At 40.3% G+C, this 20,968-nt stretch overlaps 1 protein-coding gene across 1 annotated transcript in view; it reads right to left on the bottom strand.

Annotated features, from left to right (window-relative positions):
- Positions 1-20,968, bottom strand: part of ptprn2 (protein tyrosine phosphatase receptor type N2) — a 123,642-nt gene that overhangs the window by 90,187 nt on the left and 12,487 nt on the right. The window contains exons 2-4 of the mRNA XM_071484999.1: positions 18,817-18,867; positions 11,119-11,232; positions 3,231-3,499 (exon numbers count right to left, since the gene is read on the bottom strand). Coding sequence (XP_071341100.1) covers positions 3,231-3,499; positions 11,119-11,232; positions 18,817-18,867 — 434 coding nt within the window. The remainder of the gene's footprint in view (positions 1-3,230; positions 3,500-11,118; positions 11,233-18,816; positions 18,868-20,968) is intronic.

The following is a 20,968-nucleotide window of genomic DNA, read 5'->3' as shown; positions in this document are numbered from 1 at the left end:
CACTTTACAACCTCAGAGTCTTTTTGACTCTAATTTGAGTCCATACAATGGAGGTCTGACAGTTTCTCCACCACTTTGGTCCAGACTGAAATATATCAACAACTACTGGATGGACTAAAATTTTGCACAGACATTTATGGCCACAGAAGATGAATCCTACTGACTTTGATGATCCCCTGATTATTCCTCTAGTGCCACCAGCAGCTCAATTTTTCAGTTATCTAGTAAGCGCCTACTGGGTGGATTGGCACAATCCTATTGGGCACAATTTTTGCTTAATGTCCTTGTTTGTAAAGATTTGCTGCTTTACTTTGTCTTATGTCATAGCAAATTGAAGATCTTGAGATTTTGGAGGATTGGATATAATTAAATAAGCAATTTAATGACATCATCTTCGACTGTAGAAGATTGTATTGTATTGTATTTTACTAGTTTCTCACATTTTACAGATGATTAATTAATTTACAAATAATCTGCACATTAATTGACAATGAAACTAATCATTAGTTACAGCTCTAGTGCCAGACAATATATCCTTGTCCTGTCCTGTCTTATAATGAACTGCAATAGCATTTTTTTATATGTGCAACTATGTCAATTTTGATCCTTTGGCCAAAATGCCTGCAAAACTTATGACATTCCTACCAGCCCCAGCTGTATGACATGCTGAATGCTAATGTGGTAAACACTATACAGAGCCTTCTAAACGATAGTGGGTTAGAATTGCCACTGTGAACATGTTAGCCTCCTGACATTAGCATTTACAGGTAGCTGAAAGACTTGGTGTGCCGTAGTACTCCCTCACAGAGTTGCTAGTATGGCTGTAGACTCTTAGTCTTGTTTTGTTCATTTCTGCAAAGCTGAAGTGACAACATTCATATGATAAATATTCAACCCTGCAATAGTTTTTTTTTTTTTTTTTTTTTCCCCACCATGAGAACATTAAACGGGTTGCACTGGGTCAGCATTGTTGTGACAGGCTTTAGTATAAAAAGAGAGACAACCTGGGCTCGACTAGACAGGACAGGATATGAATAGGGATTCCAGATCAAAGACAACTGCCCTTGGAAATTGCATTATGGAAATCATAGATGAGATAGTGTCACTCAAAGAGTAATTTCATGCATTTCCACAACACACAACAAACTTTAAAAGCATATCCACTCTGTCAGGGAAGTAGCGGCAATCCCTTATCTAAAAAGAAAAAATTATGAGTCATCTGATTTCAAAGTTAGCCATATGAGTTTCTATTTGACACACTATTACATTACAATGCACTGGTGCAGAGGTATTTAGAAGCCTTTTAACCATTTGGCGCTGTAGCTGGCACCAAAATGTGTGTTTTTGTCCTTTCTTCTCTCTGAGGAAGAGAAATCTTCTTGTCTGAATCATAAGAGCCCACGCTTCAATTGAGCATACAGTATATCCGATCCACTGAGCAGCATTATTATCCATGTCGCTGGTGCACTAATACTAGCTATCTCCCTTGGTGCCATTTTCTGTCCTTCAAATGTATATAGAGAAAATGTCAGTCTTTCCAAGCCCGGCATACTGAGAGGCCATAATGGCATTAGCACAGCGAGACGGGTGTGCTCTGCCATTCATGCTAACCATCTTTGCCTTTTTCCATCACACTACACAACAAAGGACCTCATCTCATCAATAAGGAAGGTCCTGAACTCTTCAACTTTGCATTATGGCTGCACTGACACAGCAGCAGGAAGCAGCTCGGCTATGAAGGATGCTGAGCACATTTCACACAAAGCTGGGGTTCCACCCTAAATATGAGGATTGAATAATGTAAAGAGGTGATGGAAGATCTTTGTGTAAAAGGGTCCCTGCTCAGCGGGAGAGGGGGTGAAAGACAGAGAGCAAGAAACAAAAGCAAAGCAGGGACGAGAGGGCAACCCCAGCAAAAGACAGATACTGGCTCTTTCAAAAAGAATAGGAAGAGGCCCTTCCATAATTTAGCCGGAGAAAATGTGATTTTTATTGTTTGTTTACTTATGCAGTATGGACCATATGTATAGCCTCAACCCTTCACCTAAATGCTACTGTATCTCTATACGCAAATGATTTGATTATGACATTAAATACAATAAGTTTCTTTAGCGGTTATTCCAACAATTTAATGTTACTTCCTACCAGAGATAAATTTAGTCATAAAACACATTAATTTTATTTATCCATAATGAAAATTTTTATACGGGCCCACAACTCTGAATACAACACCAAAATTATTTTCAGGATATGCAACTGCCTTTCATATCAAAAAAGGGCACTCTATGTAAAGTAGAAATAGGATCGAGAAAGTAATCAGGTTCTCTCTGAGGAGAAGTGGCAGATTATTTGCCAAACACCGTGGAAAACTACCAGTTACCTTATTTGGAGGGAGTTTTTTTTAGAAGAATTTGGTTAGAGCGACACAAAACTACCACCTCGGAGTGTTGGAGGCGATGCCAGGCCAAAAATGCAAATCATTATCATATCTTTTGGTCTTGGCCTGTCCTCACCACCTACCGGGAGAACGTCCGCCGGACTTTAGAGTAGGTAATAAGAATCTATATCCATTTTAGATCTGATGTCCTGTATCTATGTATAGCCCACAGGAGATAAACTCAAAAAATAGAATCCTTATGAAAACTGCATGTAAAAAAAGTCATAAATCGCAAACAGTTAAAGCCCCAAGCTCCCTTGACTGAGGACTGAACAGACAGTTCACCAAATATGGGCAATGGAGAAATTGACATATTCACTCCAGGGTCGATTGGTTATATCAGATCCCAAAGACAAGATTTTAAGTAAGACTTATGGGCATTCCTTGAATATTACCATTCCTCCCAGCTGTTTTGTGTTATACATAGTTCCGTTTTTTTGGTATCAGAGGTGGATTCCAGCAACATTTGGCCAATGATGAGGAAACCGGATAAAGTTTTCATCTGAAACCCTGCTGCCCAACTGCTCTTGTCTTTTAAACCATACATCTCCAGTTTGTAAGAGGCCCTGTGGTAAAAAGTCTCAAACCTAAGTTATGGTATCAAAAGGGTTCTTCTGTAAAACTTTAGAGAGCTCCTTCCGGAGTCACAGAAGACATCATACAACTGTTTTACCACAAGTTGCATAGTGGTCCTCCTGAAGAACTGAGGAAGTCTTTAGGTTGTCTCTTAATTCTTTGTCTGATTTGCAAATTTGCTGATTTGCGCCAAGTCAACAGTGTGAAAGACTCTTACCTGAACTTCCTGAGCTCCCTCTCGTTGGACTCCTAGTTGTCCAACTACCTCAGCCTGCGGCAGGAAGCCCAGACCTGTCAGGTACTGATGAAGGTTTCTGCTCAGCTCTGCCTGCGCAGGCCTCAGTTTCACGTCCCTGGAGCTGCTGTAGGCGGTCAGGCGGTCAGGGGGGCTCGGAGGTGTGGCTTGATGGCGAAGCGGAACATTCCTCAGTTTGGAGAGCTCTCTAGAGATGACCTGCTGAGTGATGTCGTCCTGCCAGGTTAAACCTGGAAGAAAAGACGTCAGATTGAAACTCTAGATAAACAGATTTCTTCAGATATCTCCAAGTCAGGCAAAGATATTAAACAAGCTGCAAGCAGGATGATAGTGAATATTATTTGGTCAACATATTCATTGATGAACGTAAGATTAAAGACATAAAATGGACTACAGAACTCCAAGAACGACTCTACCATCCATGTCAAACAGAGATGGGAGAGGAAATAGAGCCTAAAGTTAAGTGAGGATAATCCGAATAATATATGAGAAAGTCAGAATAAGACCATCTCAAGGTCTTTTTTTTTTACTCTAAAATTGAAATTTATATAAAGGAGTTCTCCTGGAGGCAGTGCAGTTAAAAATGGCTGACCATTTTCATATTTTCTGAGCCTGTCCCTTAATTTTTTTCATTTTGGCAAGAGATCGCTAAAGTAATATATGGAAAAGAACTTGATTACTCTTTTGTTATATGATATCTGGGCAAAATCCTGGAAAAACTTATCAAATTTCAATTGTTTCAGTCCTTAAGCCTTCACACAGAGAGGTGTGCAGACAAGTACTCCACAAAAGGAGAAATTGACCTTTACTTAAAACTATAATGTTGACATTTAAAATACTGGGGGAAAAGTTCTATATAGAGTATATGTAGCCATAAAATGTAACATATATCACTGAAAGAGCCTGTTCCTGTACAAGTATTGGGTTGTCCATGTCAACATACTGATTTAGCTTGAAATATATCAATAAAAAGGAAGTGGAAAAAGACGAAATTACAAACAATTCATCATCTACCAGGTTGTAAATACTGGTAGAAACGATTCTTTGGCATAGTATCACAGTAAACAGAGGCTATCCGTTGTCTCTACTTTGGGGTAAATGTTTATTCTGTAGCTCTCGCAGCGTTGCAGAGTAAACGAACAGTACAAAACAGAACAGCAAGGATGAATCAGAATGGTAGAGTAGAGGAGGTCTTCAATTGCGACACACAAAAAGGAAGCCACGACTGCACATGCACACTTATGCACACATGTACGGACACATGTATACACACACACACACACACACACACACACACACACACACACACACACACACACACAGCACAACCAGTCAACAAGCCCAGGGAGAATGTCACACTGCAGCCTGACGCCTTGCCAACATCTCTGCTAATTGCCAACACATAGTTGGGATGCAGAACTCCTGGGCAGGGGCAAAGCGTGGTGGTGCCAGGACCAGATGGAGCTACCCAAGCAAAAAAGATACCCAAAACATGGCCCCATTCCCAGTGAGCCAAGAGGCACAGCATTCCATCGGCAAAGAGCATAGAAATACCAAAGATATTATACTTTTTTTTAAGGAGCCAAGATGTTCACTGATGACACTTCCATCCTGCAGACGCATTTTTTAATGCTGGAAGCATTAAAGTAATTATGGAAGTAATTATGCTATGGCGCAGGCTTATATTCCTAGCTGCCACATACCTAACCTTTTACCAAACTCATCTTAAGAAACAATGCTGCTCTTAATGATGTGGACATATTTAATAGCAATAAACTAACAGCCTGGGTAGGAATGTATGAAAAAATGAAAGTATCAACACCGCAGAATGTCTTCATTAGCCTGGTTTCTCACCCATAGACACTGGGTATTCTCATAGATATTCATAAGCACCAGATGAGGATCTGAGCAATGCAGAGCAGCTACAGATGCCTCCAGTCATTCTTGGCAGCGCTGAATGGAGCACAAAGCAGCGTATGTTGTCACTGTTCTGGAACGCAGCTCAGCCATCCATCCGTACAACAATGACAGTTAACTACCCATGGCTTACCCAATGTGGGGTATTTTTGCTATATATAGGCACGCTGATGATCATTTATGCTATCATCGTTCGTGATGGGGAAAGCAGGTCTGGCCTCAGCCCCCGAAGGATCCATATGGTACCTGTGGTTAACTGCAGCTGGTTAAATGGGTTCAGAGTAAACATGTGATGGTGCCACAACGCGATAAGGCTAGCTTCATTGACTGTGACACCTCTATCCCCTCCATCTCCTGGGGGATGCACTCATTTCCATACACACCATGTTTTGTGTGTCTGCGATGGGCACACTTGAGGGAAAAGGTATGCTGGCGCAAATTACAGAATCAAAATGAGCCATTTTGTGAAAGAAAAAAGTCAGGAAGAAAAGTGGCGGGGCCTTTACGGTTGGATTCCTCTCAATCAACCTCTCAGCTGATTATCCTGGCACTGAGGAGCTAAATGTCATGCAAATTCATCTCTAAGTCCAGAGAAAGAGCAGGTTCCATCACCAAGTGCTGCCGGTTGTTGCCTGTTAAGGATAGCACGCCGTCTCAGGCAAATGCCTCGGTTAATTAACGGCTTGCCATTAACACAACAGCTTTCAAACAAGCAAGATATTTCTGTTGGCCTTCTGTCTGTTTCCTGTGTTACAGCGAGAGAGCGAGAGAGAGGGGGCCTCCTAAATATTCAAAGCCTATTAGATGGGATCCTGTCTACATGTCTTGTTGTTTCATCTGGTGTTTTTGAAATGCAGATTTTCCCCTTTCCTTTATTTCTGTCCACCAACTGATTTTAAAGGCATTAATGGAACAGAGTGTGAATAATTTAGTACTAAGTTCTGCCTAATTAGTCAAAATGAAATGTGTCAATCCAAATATGACACAGAAAATTAAAGCAACAGTGCAGTAGAGCCAACAATTTAAATACAATTTTAAGTGTCATTCTATTTTCTGAAAGAAGTTAAAGTCAATAATTTCATCAAATATGTTAAGAAATGCTGTTTTTATCCTTTTAACATATAGTTTTACCCTTTTTACCCTTAGCTAGTTGTTCCAGCTCTTCACTGACGTTATATTGTATAATGATCAAACTACAGTAAGTGGAATATTTAAACCAAAAATTTCTGGCTGTGCCATTTCTTAAAAAAAAAAACAGTCTAGACGTTTTGTGCATCATTTTATAAATTTCCGGAAATTCAGCCAAACAAATTTTGTATCTTTGGAAATTTTAGGAGCTCTACTAGAAGTTGAAATAAAGTGATGTGGGTTTAAACACTGTGCAGTTGCACAGCATGAGTCTGTAATGACTGACACCCCCCCCCCCCCCCCCCCCCCCCCAACAGCGGTCAGTGAGGTTTAACAGGATGTTATTATATTCTCTGTTGAGTGCCGTGAAGGTCATCTAAGGACCAGGCTACTATGTATTACCATGTCAGTGGCCACCTCTATTGGAGTGATTTCATATTGCCATTTCTGCAATGCAATTGTTGGACATCTGCAAGGACATATAAGACTATTTGTCTGTGTGTTTATTGAAGGAAATCTGCAGCAGGTTTCTTTGAAATGCCCCTGTCACAGACCTGGACCCACAGCAAATGATTCAATAAGAGCTCGCTTGTTTTCCTCATAACATCTCAGGTTTTCGCACAGCATGTTAGTGTGTCAGTATCTCTGTTCTCTCCAGTACCATCTAGCAAGGTTGTCAAGGAACAGACAGAGGAGAATATGAGGAGGAACAACAATAGTTTTTGTTGCTTGTCTGTCAAAGAAAACATGTTTGTGCATGAGGTGAACTATAACCATGAGTAACATGTGCTTTCAGCAGCACCGGAGTGACGTGATGTCAGTTTATGGTCACTGATTCTCCCTGGCTGACGATTCCTGTCAATGGAGCTAATGCAAATGTCACAATGCATTATCTTACTTGACTTGTCTGTACTATGAGAGTACCTACTGCTCTGCACAGGGTCAGGAGGTCAATCGACTGCAGGTTACTATAGTTTAACGTGGTGCATCAACAACACCATTGTTGCAGTTTGACATGATTCTTTATGATCTTACGAGCTTGACGGCATAAATATGACATAAATCTTCATCTTTCCCCGTTAGTTGTTGCAACAACTATGAAGCTTTGCGCGCTAGCACAGCACATTCTGCATATATGTAATAGAGGTGGCAGGTTTACCATTCTAAGTTTGGAGTAAAATTTGAAACAGTTAGCTTAAAATTTCAAATGCACATATGGTAACAAAATGCAGGCTTCACATTTCAGTTTTGTCCACTCAAATAAAGATTGTAAGTTCTTTTTTTTCCCTAGAGCATCGACAAAATAATAATTGGAATAAGAAAAAGAAAAAGTCAGCTTAGTTGTAATAAAGTGAAATTACATTTGATTTTCATGGTCATCAGTTATGAGTCATTGTGTGTCGAGCTGAGCCTACTGGAGAATATAAAAAAATAGTTGGAGAAGAGGAGGTGCCAATTTATTATGGAATACAGCCTAACAATTCAATTCAACTTTATTTATAGAGCATGTTTAAAAACAGCAAACAGCTGACCAAAGTGCTTTCATTGGTGCAACTTGGCTAAACAAAACTGAAAGGAGCCTAACACAAAAATTTTATACCCATCCAATTAAGTAAAAAGTAGCCTAACAAGGCATAAAACAGCTCAATCTGGCGACACTGACACTTTAGTACTGTATTATAAATAAAAATGTAATTAAAATGTTATCCACTCTGACAAAGCCCTTGGATGGTGTGGAAGCCTACTGTGGAAAAATAAAACTTGGGACAGGCAACACAGTGGTTGGATTCATGCTGATTGTTCTTATGTTCAAACAGCATGTTTCACTTTTACAAGAGAAAAGGATTTTAGGATGAGGAATAATTGATGAGTTGGGCAAACGTAGCGCTATCTAACACAAGTCTGGCTGAGGCTGCTGGAGTGTAAACTTCCTGAAATCAAGTAAAGAGACAGGGCTACTTGTTACTTTAATCACTGATAGAGTAGCATCTTAGCTCCCACAAGGTGGATGTCCTAACATTGAAACCAGTAATGTAAACTGTAACCCCACAAAATGCTGTACTGAAGTTAATGATATGCCCTTTGCCTTTGGAAATGATAAAGCTAGGTTACTACTATAGGTAGTAAGATAATTGAAGCTTACAGGTGAGTTCTAAGTTTTTGCAAATGCTAAGAAAAGACCCCCTCCCCCCCAAAAAAAACTCTTTAAATGCAGAGTGCAGCTCTTAACCCATGCACACTGCTTCGACATGTGGAGAATCCACAGATTGACAGACTCGATGTGCTTAGTTACAGTTGCTAAGCTATGATTGGACAATCACAGCTCAGGGGAGGGGTTTAGAGAACAGTCAATTAAATGCTCCATCATTTTAATACATTGTACATTAAATCAATTTACTGCAGTTACTGAGGTAGCTCATGTGTGTATCTCCATACAGCCACAGTCTGCACAAACAAGACACACACATTTAGCAGAGCCATAATGATTCCAGAGCAATATGACAGCAGCCTGGCTATGAAATGTGTAGACACACTGTGGCTGCACACAGTGAATACTAAAGTTGCTTGGCTCTGGTTGCTGTGTAATATAAAAGTCATTTGCAGTTGGATGACAGTGTCTTGCATTCAAAAGGTATTGTGCTGAAAATTTAATACCAGACAATGTGCTCTGCAAAAGCGGACACGTCCAGACAACCCAAGCCCTTTTGTACAAGGGTCAGTTTCTATTGATCTGAATGACATTGGTGTTGTGCAGTAGGCAGAGATTGTGTGACTTCTACCTGCATCTCTGATGCAAGATAAAGAGGATTGTAAATCGATTCCATTGATGTTCCTCCCCGTTTTTTCCTCCCCTTCATCTCTTCAATTTAGGTTACAGTACAATGGTCTCTATAACCCTGTCTGGCCTCAAAAAAAGAGGGTCCCACATGTCTCAAAGATGACACTTCAATTGCTGTTGCGCTGATAAGAATAACGTGCCACCGAGCAGTAGCAGCGCATTGTGGAATCATGCGTAGATAATGCTCTGTGTCTGTGGATGCGATTCTACAAGACAGAGAAGGGGAAAATGATTCAAAGTGATGATGTCATGTCTGCGGCATCTGTAAACGGGTGTCTAAAAACACAAGGTCAGAGAACAAGTCTCATGATGAAAAGCATCTAAAGGATTTAACACCTCTTAAAACAGAGCAGGAAAAAATTACACACTGAATCTCTTCTCATCCTCCTCACTCTCACTTGTTTATTTCTAAGCAGTAATTAGAATAAATGTCTGGTCTCGCCTGGCTTAATATTCATCACTGAAATTTTTTTCCATTTTTTTTTTTTTGATTTCCTCTGGCCGACTGCTTACTCTTAATGATTTTCAACACTGGTTCACGCCTGTTAAAAGATATTAAGCTCGGAGTGGCCTGCAAAGCCAATTAGGTTTGGAGGGCTGAGGTTTGTGGTCACGGTGTGTGTTAAAGGTGTCTACTGCCCCCTGGTGGATCACAACTGCAGTTACAGCTGCTAAATGTGTGGAGAAAAAAGGTTGGAAAAAAAAATACCTTCCTCACAAGGACATTTTATGTATTAGCGTGGTAATACTATTTTTGCCAGTCTCTAATTCCCTACAAATTTCCTAATAGTTTCCTAGGATGATTCCCTGGAAGAGCTGTTACTAATGCTAAGGGAAATATAGACTTGTCTAGGATTTAGTTAATTGAGTTTACAAGACTTTACATTGCTGACTACTTCCTGAAATCCCAAGAAAATATTCATGTATTTTTTTTTTTTTTTTTTTTATTGGAGGATCTTAATATATGTTGAGTTGTTACTCTGCATGCTCAGCTGACCTGATGTGCACATACTTTCTAGATTACACAATTGTAATGTAATAAATTAGAAAACTGAACACTGTGTCTGCACAATTTCACCCATCATTAGTACCAAATTGTATATTTCTTTCTTGGAAAATTCCTAGGAAGTTATTAAGAAATTACAGGCCGATGAAATAAAGCATTTGGGTCACATATTCCAACATACATGACAGTCTAGATGATTTCTTACTGAATTGCTGATGGGGAGAAGATACCTTTGCTGAAGTTTCTTGAGGAGACAAAAGCCAAGCCAGAACCATTTGTTTAGCTGTTACAGCAAATGAGTCGATAACAGCCCACTGCTTGGAGGCTCCCGTCACTTCTATCTGCGGTTCACGCTGTAGCAACCATCAGCATGAGGAGGCTCAACTCACCACAGCCAGTACGAAACCTGATTTAATTGGTGAGATGAGTTGATGAGAAACTCAACGTGGCTCCAGGTTGGGAAGCTACAACCACTAATTCTTCCCTTCCTACTTTCACTTCATTCATAATGAGCGACATAGTTACTTCTGCCATAAAGACATGATTTTTGTAGATGTGCCATCTCCCCTAAAGGTGTAACCCATTATAACAAGCGCATTAGCTGCTGCCATTGATTGAGTAGGAGAGACTGTCTGATGTGTTTAGCTTGCACACCTCACAGTTACTCAGCCACAAAATTAGCTCTAAATGTCCTACCAGCATACAAGCCAATTAGATTGGCTGCAGGAGTTAGGCGATGATGGCAAAACAATGGCCCAATATGAGTCAAATGACCTGTTCTAGCTCAGTGGTGTTGTGCTATGCCAGCCAGGGAGACAGCTTGACTTATTTGGCTTGCTTCATGCGATGGCAGCGGACAACCATTTGCTGTAAGCCCTGTACATGACTGATAAAGGCTGCCGAACAGAAAAAAGAAAGACACTCGGACAGAGACGGACGGGCAACCAGGCTGTGTGTACCTCTGTGAGCCAGTTTCTGTAGGAGGATCCTGAGGCGTTGCAGAGCAGAGGAAGAAATATCGTATGTGTACAGGTCTGCACCGGCCAACTCCTGGCACCTTCCAAACACTCCGTCTACAGGAAAAGAAAAGAGCAAAACGATGAAAGCAGGTTCACGAGGGATGTGTTTTTGATAGCTCAAAGTGAGAAATATACAACAAAAACAAACAAATTTTCCAGCACATGCTCGTGGTCCTGGTGATTAAAGATGAGGTCTACCCACCCAGATAAAACGCTGGAATTGTGTGTGGCACCCGCAATGTCTCTGTACCTCTAACTTCCTGTTTTGAGGGAGCTAATAGCTGACATTTTTCCTCTGACAGCACCACGATAAGCAGCCGTTCATGGCAGGAAGGACTTTATCAGGGGCCCTGGTAATCTCCCTATCAGCAAGCCTCCCGCCTCACTCAATACGGGTTGCTAGGCAACCCACGGTACAGAGTCCCTATCAGTCCTATAATTCAATGGTTGGTCTAGACCTCTGAAGGATGGTGAGGCTCAGGGGGTCAGAAAGCAGTGTGTAGATGCAACGCCTGGAATATAAATGACACCTTCTCTCAGCTGGAGAGATAAATCCATGCATCTTGTTGGCTAAACTCGCAAAAATGAAAGTCCACCTCACCGATGATCTCTGGGGGATGAATCCTGCAGATTTGATCAGAGCTATTTCCTCTGTGTGTGTGTGTGTGTGTGTGTGTGTGTGTGTGTGTGTGTGTGCAGTCATGCATACTACTGTGTGAGAGTATGTGTGAGAATGCCACTGTGATAAGATGGGATCTAATGGTGTGAATCAACACTTTGTCATGCACCACAGCATCCCATTAATTTGCCCCAAGATGTTGGACAATGACAGCAAACATCTTGGTGCGACCGATGCTCATTGACACATCGGACAATGCGGGGTGCACAAACACTAGCGTCCATTACATCCTGCAATTTTCAGTTTTCTCCTCCAATGCTGTTTCTATACAGGGATTATAAAAATAGACGTGTGCAAGTATTTATGATCATTAATATCTCACAAACTCTTTGAGAGCATGTCAGACCTCACCTTTGTTTCACGTGTGAATAAGAAAATATTCACTTTTTTTAATTTAATCAAGAATCATTTTTCAACAAGAAATAAAATGTAATTACAGTGCCATGTCGGGTGTAAAATTCAGCGACTGATAATTACAAAGATAATAATGTGCTGTCAGATGGGGCTCGAAATTGAATTTCTTATTCCAAACTGGAAGTGGGTGTTTTCCTGACTCCCTCCCCTTTTGCCTGTGACGTGTTAAATGACAGCTCTGTACAGGAAAAAGCCCATGGGAGAAGGTGAATTAACATCGACAACACAATCAAACGCTGAAGTTATTTTGAGATCTCAAGCAGCACAGAGGAAATCTTCCCACCTACAGACACACGTGTTTGAATCGCCAAGACAACAACTGTCTGCTTATTCTCCGCCAACAACTCATCTTTTCTAATATTACACAGATAACATGATTAATATGATGACGAAATAAGGTTTCATTTTCCAGAAGGACCTTCTGGTATCATTTATTTTTTCCAGATAGAAGCTAACAACACATATTATGTAAGAAATGAAGGGAGGCTGGTGACATAACGAGCGGCGGGAAACTGCTAAATGTTTGATGTGCTGCATCCCTCACCGGTTTCCACGGCAATTGCCACTATTAAACAAGTTACTTCCTTCTCCGTTGTCAGGGACATTCCCGATAGCAACCAGACACACAGACACACAGGGACTTAATGCATTAAAAATAGAAGTCAGGGGTATTTCACAACAAAGAAATCCTTGTTTGAAGAACATAACAGTCGACTGATTTTTCAAAGTGATGCTGAACCATTCAGAACTACATGCATGATGAAGCACAAAGCACTATTCTGTCAATTTATGCTGTGTATTCACAACTGAGATTATCAAAACAAAGCAACAATGGTTCATTGTAGTTGACAGTTTGCATGAAACAGTATTTTTTCCCCCGTTTGTGACAGCTAAAAACAAAAGTTTAATTTCAGGCTTGGAGGAGCGCAGCACGTGTTGGGAGCACAGAGGCTTGGACAAATCTGAAAGTAACAGAGAAATGCAACGCAGTCAAATATCTGAGAGTCTTTCCTAAAATATGTCAGGAGAGAACAGGCAGCATTAGTGCATCTATGTAGGTCTAACACCTTCAAGGCTATTTGGAAATGAAGCAAAGTCTATCAAGCAGAGCAGTGATTTTCTAATAATCATCCGTCAGGTGTAAGGAAATATTAAGCAGACAATAGATCAATTTGTGCCTCCTTACAAGACACGACTCACAGTGTCATTGTGATGAACAAAAGGCAGCTGTAATGCAAATGAACCTTGATCAATGTAATCCATAATGCATAAAAAAAGGCCACAGTGTCAGTCAGTCAATTCTTAGATGTACAAGTCTACAAATCAGTGTCACTCTCACTTGAGAGCTGCTATGTCCTGATAAGAAGCATGTTGACAGAAATAAAGAGGAAGATTTTCAACCAGAAAAGGTAAAGCACTCTAAACCCAGACGCTGTCTCTCTTCCCAGTGTGACAGACGGAGCGACACCCGGCTGTCGCTAAAGCTATTTAAACTGTGAAAGCTAACGCTGTGGGATAACAGCAGCAAACACCAAAGCTGACAGTCAGCAAAGCATTTCTGAAAGACTGTACGACGGAAGGAGGGGAGGGGGAGGACAGACCCAGGTGACAAATTAAGATGTATTGGAACAGGTGTATTAGCTGTGAAACTCAATTCATGAAAATGAATGGGCCTAAATCAATGCACCGAGACCGGCCAGATGTAGCCTGCTAATAAAGAAACAAACACAAACAAAAGCTAAAGTGATCAGGATATGCTTAATGAAGAGTTTACAGATTATTCAGGGCTGTTTTATGTGACAATTGTGGCTTTGAAATGATAATTACATTCGTGCATGCACTGCAATCTCCATGTAAATACAGAAATTAATAAAGATAAACCAGACTCAGAGCTACATCAAACATACTGCTTTTTGAATTTGGCTGTAGAATATAAATTAGCTCTATTATTACATTTGTATTTTCATTAACATATCTGTTGACTTTTCCCATTATATCTTCACATATTTCCCCCCAAAAAACTTGTGTTTCTTAACTTAGTACTTCATGTTTGATTATTCCTAGATTTGCACCTACAGCGTTGGTGCTCTTTCTCTGGCCTATGCAGATTGTTAAGGACTATAGATTTTATAGTGGTTACTTAGTGTGTTTATGCTGCAGTTGCACTCGTTGCAAGCTGCGATCAATAGAAGCATCAACTAAATCGTTCAAATCTAAAATACAGTGCGGATGTTTCAGACAGTAGTGGTCCAAGTGGAAGCAAGATAACCACCAATCAATAAAACACCATTGGTTAAGTGTTTAATAGGAGCCAACCGGTGCCCTCGGGGAGGCATGTAGCACTTATCCGCTGTACTTTAGCTTAGTTTATCATACCAGAAAGCCACAGACTCTAGAGAGTTGCATCAAATTAAAATGCCTTTCCAGTTCAGGTTAATCACATGTCCTTTCAGAGCAACCTCTGGGAAAGTATTCCCAGTATTGAGTAAGTATTGAAGAGGTTGGTTCCAAAATGAGCCATGACAGCATATGATCAAATGATACATGGAGAATAGTAACTGACCTACTTAATCAATGACATGATGACATCTAGGGTAGAAGTGCAACCTGCTGGAGGAATGATTCCCATGTGATGCTGCTTTTACCCTCTAAAAAGTTTTCACCCCTTGGAAGTTTTCATTTTCTATTGTCTTACAACACTGAATCGGAGTAGATAAACCCAGGCGACTGTTATTGTATGCACACAATACTCAGCCTCTGAAGCTGGTAACTCTTTCAGTCATCATTGGTCTCTTGTAGCCTCCCTAACTGGGCTTCCTCAAGGATAGTCACAGTTTTTGTGGAAGACTGTCTTTAGGCAGATTTCATTTCTTAGTGATTGATTTAACTGTACATGAAGGGCTGGTCAGTGACTTTTGACTTCTTCTTTCCAATCACCTTTGTTGCTTGGAGTGTTTGTTTTTTTTGTCTTCACCATGTAGGTTATTCCATAATACTGACTTGACTTCATAGATAGGGATGTATTTGATGCAATCAGTTGACCATTTGGCAAAAGCCTTCCCCTGAAAAAGCGATTACCCAATCATACCTTCCAAGCAACCCTGTCAAGCTTTGGATTTCTTCACGTGCCAAAGTGATTTGAAAGGGGCCGTAGTTTGCGCAATACTCTGCGAGAGTTTAATCAGTGTCTTTGTTGTTTGCTCTAACATACAGTATGCTGCAATCACTACCATTTCCAGCTAACTAGATTACTACCTACAATACTAACCAAGTGTCATTTCCAATGACAAGAGCATTGTTTCTATACTCGTGTGAATCAGAAGCACAGAAGGTAGAAAAACGAGCCGCCTGTGACAGTGACACGGTGGCACAGAGGGAGGTCCCTCGGTATGACATCATTAGCTAACTATGTTATTTTATGGGTTGCGTTAGAAGAATCTTTGTTCAGGACTGGGACATCAACCCAAGATGCTAGTATATTAGACTTTAGGGTAATGCTAGAACCTTGGTTTTGCCATGGTGTTGCTTGTCAAAGTATATGTTCATCCAAGCATTATCTTACAACATTTCACAAACATTTTATATATAGTACTGTAGTTCGAGAGCTAGCAGCAGTAGCTTCAAGATTTCGCGAACGGCTCATTGGCAGCAGTGTTAAGATTTATGTGAGTGTGTACTATTAAGGAGTGACTTCTAATATAAAAATATATTTATATTTTGTATATGTAATCAATTAAGATAACTTTGTAGAGATGTGTTTTTACTTTGACATCAAAGGGTCTTTTGTGTTGATCAGTGTCAAAAAGCTAGGTAAAGGTAAGTTAATACGTCTTATATCCACGGTATCCGTGTATAAACTGGTGATGATTGACACCACGCAGAGAGCAGCTCCCCCTCACAAGCCTCCCAGCCCCTCAGCCACTTTGCATGGCAACAGCATGGGTGAAGAAGAGCACAGTTGGCCCAGCCCAGAATAAACCAGGTTACACCTTCAGGGACCACGGGAAGGGTTGAAGTGGCAGACCTAGTTACTCCCACTCATCCCCTGTCTGTGTGGTGGCTGCTGCTCATCAGGAGTCCAATGGAGAGTGACAGAGTGGAGACTGAGTACGTGTAGAGGGTTATGAAGCAACTAAATAATGTCTCATTACTTGCATATTAGGTGCAACATTAATCCAACATTAGTCTTTTTCGCCTGTATCTATTTGCCTTTAGTGAGCATAGCGCCTATAATTACATTTCATTTTAAGGGGGATAATATGCATGCTGTTCCTTGGGCAAAAGCGTGGCAAAAAAATAAAAGTGATAATGAAAAGATATGGGAGAGGAGACACATTAAATCTCAAAACAAGTGACCATACACGTCACATCTTTGCATGATAGTCTAATGTAATGTAATATGAACCCTCCACCACAATCCTCTTTTCTCCCTCTGGGTGTTTTTCTGTCGAGGTGTCAGCAGTTTCTTTCTATTAGGCTGCACATGTCTCCCCTCTGTACCAGTGCAGTCTGTGTAATTAAAGTCAGTTTTTTATATTTGTCTTCTGTGCTGCCTTCTCTTTCCTTGTTTTCTCTAAAACTAGGTTAATGTGAAAGTAAGGGTGGAGAACTCCCAATTTGCTTCTCTAACATGCAAATCCAAAGAATACTGACTACCCCTCAGTATTAGATATTCCCCCCAAACCCATCTAAAAGCAATCATTTGACATTTTGGAAATACTCTTTATTTGCTTTCTTGCAAAGACTTAGATGAGAACATTGATATGACTCTTGTGTGTGTTCATAAAATATGGAGCTGCGGCTTTTTAAGGAGAAACAGCCAGCCTGGCTCTGTCCAAGGGCAATTAAACTCTGCCTACTGGCACCTTTAAAGCTTATTAATTAACATGGAACATCACGTTTGTTTAATCCAAACAAAATAACAAGATGTGGTTTTCCAGGGAGTTATGTAGTATGGATTTTGTTACCTTTGGATAGAGCCAGGCTAGCTGTTTCCCCTTGTTTCCAGTCTTTATGTTAAGCTAAGCTAAATGACTGCTGGCAGTAGCTTCATATTTACCATCCAGATATGAGAGTGCCATCACTTTTCTCATCTAACTCTCAGCAAGAAAGTGAATAAGCATATTTCCCAAAATATCAAACCGTTCTTATAAGCACAGATTGATATTTATTCATTTTTGAGTATTTCATTTTTATTTTTGAGTTCTTAATTAGATGTAACTGTCATCTCTGTACAACAGCTGAGTTTGTTGATTAATTAATTTGTTGATTAGTTGGCATCATATTGTAAATTGAATATCATTGGGGTTTGATTATTGGTTGGAAAAAACTATTTATAGCATCTTATAGAAAAAAGAATTCATCCGTGACTCAAGAAAAATCACACAGATTAACCAATAATGAAAACAATCGTTAGCTGTGGCCCTGATTAATTGGCTTGACCACTGTATGCAAATTAAAACATAAAAATGGGGAAAAAAACTGGAAATAGTTGTGAGAATTTAGAGTAGGACAAGTCAAATATGTATTTTATACTAATTATCCACATAGCCAGGGACCAGACACACAGACAAAAAAGCTAGTTGTTACCTCAGGTCATTCTCTACTTTTTATTAACGTATTAATATTCAAAGTGGTACCTGTCCTGTGTTTTTCAGTGCTTGTCCCTTGTGTTAGTCTGTGCTGTCTCCTATAGGTCACATCATGTTTTGCATGGGGCTCTATTGTCTGCCAACGAGCAAGTGCTCCCTTTGTGGGCTTCATCTTGTTTATGAAATTGATTTTAAAGATGAATCTGCAGAAAGTAAATTAAGTGAGCAAAACTCAGTCAAACAAAACAAACAACCCCAGAGTGCAGGCATTTAATCATTATCCCCATGAGGAAAAAAAAACAAACATGCACTGGGGTAGATGTAGATCCCCTGTACGCATGTAAGGACAATACTGTATCCTGGACGGCTGCTCTTCTGTGTGTGTGAATACATTAACCTTTGACGACGGCTCTGTCGTGAAAATGATCCTCAATATCGACACGCTATCAGTCCTCTTCAAAATTAAAAGAGCGCAGTGTGATTCGGCTGAATGCCACACCGTGAAAAGCCTCAACATGTCCCCTCCATTCATCAGGTGACAGGTTGCCATGGCAACCGCTGACACAGACACATCCATCTTCTGTGACAAGATGGTTTCTAGATTAGGTTGTGACCATTCGCGGTTTGAGGAAAACCTTGGTATAAAAAGGGGAAACATCGTGTTGGTACTGATCAAAAGCCTTGTAGTTGGTTAGATGAATAAAATGAGACAATTATTGTTTGTGCTGAGCTGTGTTTCAATGTTGCATATGTTTTAATGCTTTGCTTAAATATGACTCATATGTCTAAACTAAGATGATACAACAAGCTCTTAAGTCACCATCTATCTATCTATAAATCCCTGAATCATTAAAAATAGCCAGGGCGGCTTCAGAGCTGTGTTGGGTTGATACCACAGAGCTGGTGTACTATATAATGAGGTGTGGTGGGCGTACATGACTCTGTCTGACTTACCATTGACGCAGAACTCATACGGTGTACAGAGCTCATCTTCAAACAGACAACCTAAAATAGAAAAGAAAAATTAACAAACACCTCCTCACACAAAGCAACAGTCACAGAATGAATTATGAATTACAAAAAAAAAAAAAAAGAAAACTTGAGGACTTAAGTACACTGACTGTCCCGCTGATATATCAGTTTTTGATTATTTGATCTGGTGCAGAAATCAGTAAATCAGTTCAACAGAAAATTAGTCAACAACAAGTCGTGTATCAATCGTGTATCGTATTTATCGTCCAGGCTCACAAATGTGAGAATTTGCTGCTTTTCTTTGCCTTACATCACTGTAGATCCAGTGCCTGTGGGTTTTGTTGAGCAAAACAAGATTACTGATTGTGTTACCTTCGGGTATGGGACGTGGGCATTTTTTCACCATTTCTGGGCATTTTATGGTCTAAACAATACATTAGTCAAATAAGATAACTGACAGATTAAAGAAATAGTCTGACATTTGGGAAAGAATGCTGCGCTCCTGCCGGCAGTGACATGAGATGATTGATACAACTCTGTGTTGTAAACATGAAGCTGCAGTTACCCAACAAGCTGCTCGCTGTTGTTGGCTAGCCAGGCTCTGTCTAAAGGAAACAAAACCCATGTCTCTGGCTATTAGTATTCACCTCTATATTTGAACATCTTTGTTTTCTCCATACAAAAGCTTAAGAGTAAAATTGACAGTTTGTAGGTCTGTGCCAGGCAACCTCTTTACCCATCTCTGTGTTAAACTAAGATGACTGGCTGCTGGCTGTAGTTTCATTTTTAACAGAGAGAAAGGCAGAGTAGGATTGATTCACTTATCTAACTCTTGGCAAGAAAACAAATGCATGTACTTCCCCAAAATATTAAACTACTTTTTTAATCAATATTGAAACTTAGCCGCAGCCTTAAGTTGATCATTTGAATCAAGTTACGATGGGAGTAGATGGAAACTGTTCGGCAGCTACACTTCAACACACAGGATACAATGGCAGTAATAAAAGCATAGCAAATGCCCTTACTTGATATAAATGGAGCCCATAAGTATATGCCACTGAATGTACAGAAAATGTACTCAACTGCAGTATAAAATTAGCCCAAAGTCGCAATTTCTAAATATGTCACCGCCCTTAAAAAGTGCAGCTTAGTACTGCATTAACTCTGGCTGTGAGCCTTGCTGCTAATGGCAGAGCCATCAATCATCAATTAGTGTGACTTCTCCTATCCTGTCTCTGACACTAATAGCCCAACTCCATGGGCAACGTTTCCATAAATGAATGTTGTATGAATATTAATGAACTCTAACGCTTGGACTAGGGCTGGGTGTTCCAGACTAATAAATGAACAGATGGCAGGAGCATTATGGGTAGCTGTTCCCTGTGTTCATATTTCACACGTGGGAGTTGCAGCGAGTGGAGGACTGATTGTTCTGCTCGTCGATCTGCGCAGGTTATCCTCCACATTTACACATTTCCAGGAAAAGATGGAGATGAGGAAAAAAATAGTCTGTTTGGTAAAAACTCCTTTTGTCTTGTGGTTTGAATGTAATGGCACATTCAGGGTCAAAACAAGCCCACGCAATAATATAGACCTTCAGCCAAGAAATAAGCCACTTAGAACATAGCATTTGGGTTTGCTCAATAAGAGACAGTCTGTAAATAACTAGGCCGTGCCTCAAACCTCTTTCTACAAGTCTTTTATCTTTGTTATTTCCCTCATCCGAAGGAGTGACGGAATTGGATGTACCCTCTTGGCCCGGTGGCCTTGACAGACAGCAATGAGCAGCTCGTGACCGTGAATAAAGAACAGGCTGAGGAGGAGGAGGCTCCTGCCAGACTTCTTTAATAATGAGAAGAGATAGGTGCAAGACGTGTGAATGAGACAGGAACTTTTCAGGTATCACTTGTTCAAAGTTTGTTCAACTTTCTACTTTTTAAGTGCAACATTTGCATCATTATTCTGTTGCAATCATTAAAAGCTAACCTGCATTGGATCTTGATTACACAAACACAATATGCAGCCATTTGTTTAGGAGAGGGTTTCAAGAAATGACACCGTTTGGAGGTAATGACGTCAATATGTCACCAAAACGGCTATCTAATGATGTAGAATGAGGCATCATCACAAAGCC

Source organism: Trachinotus anak, unplaced genomic scaffold (assembly GCF_046630095.1).
Source record: "Trachinotus anak isolate AG129_WGS33_773 ecotype Australia unplaced genomic scaffold, CSIRO_AGI_Tana_v1 ptg000009l, whole genome shotgun sequence".
Lineage (NCBI taxonomy): Eukaryota > Metazoa > Chordata > Actinopteri > Carangiformes > Carangidae > Trachinotus > Trachinotus anak.
Note: the sequence above shows the minus strand (reverse complement) of the source record. Positions and strands in the feature narration are given on the sequence as shown.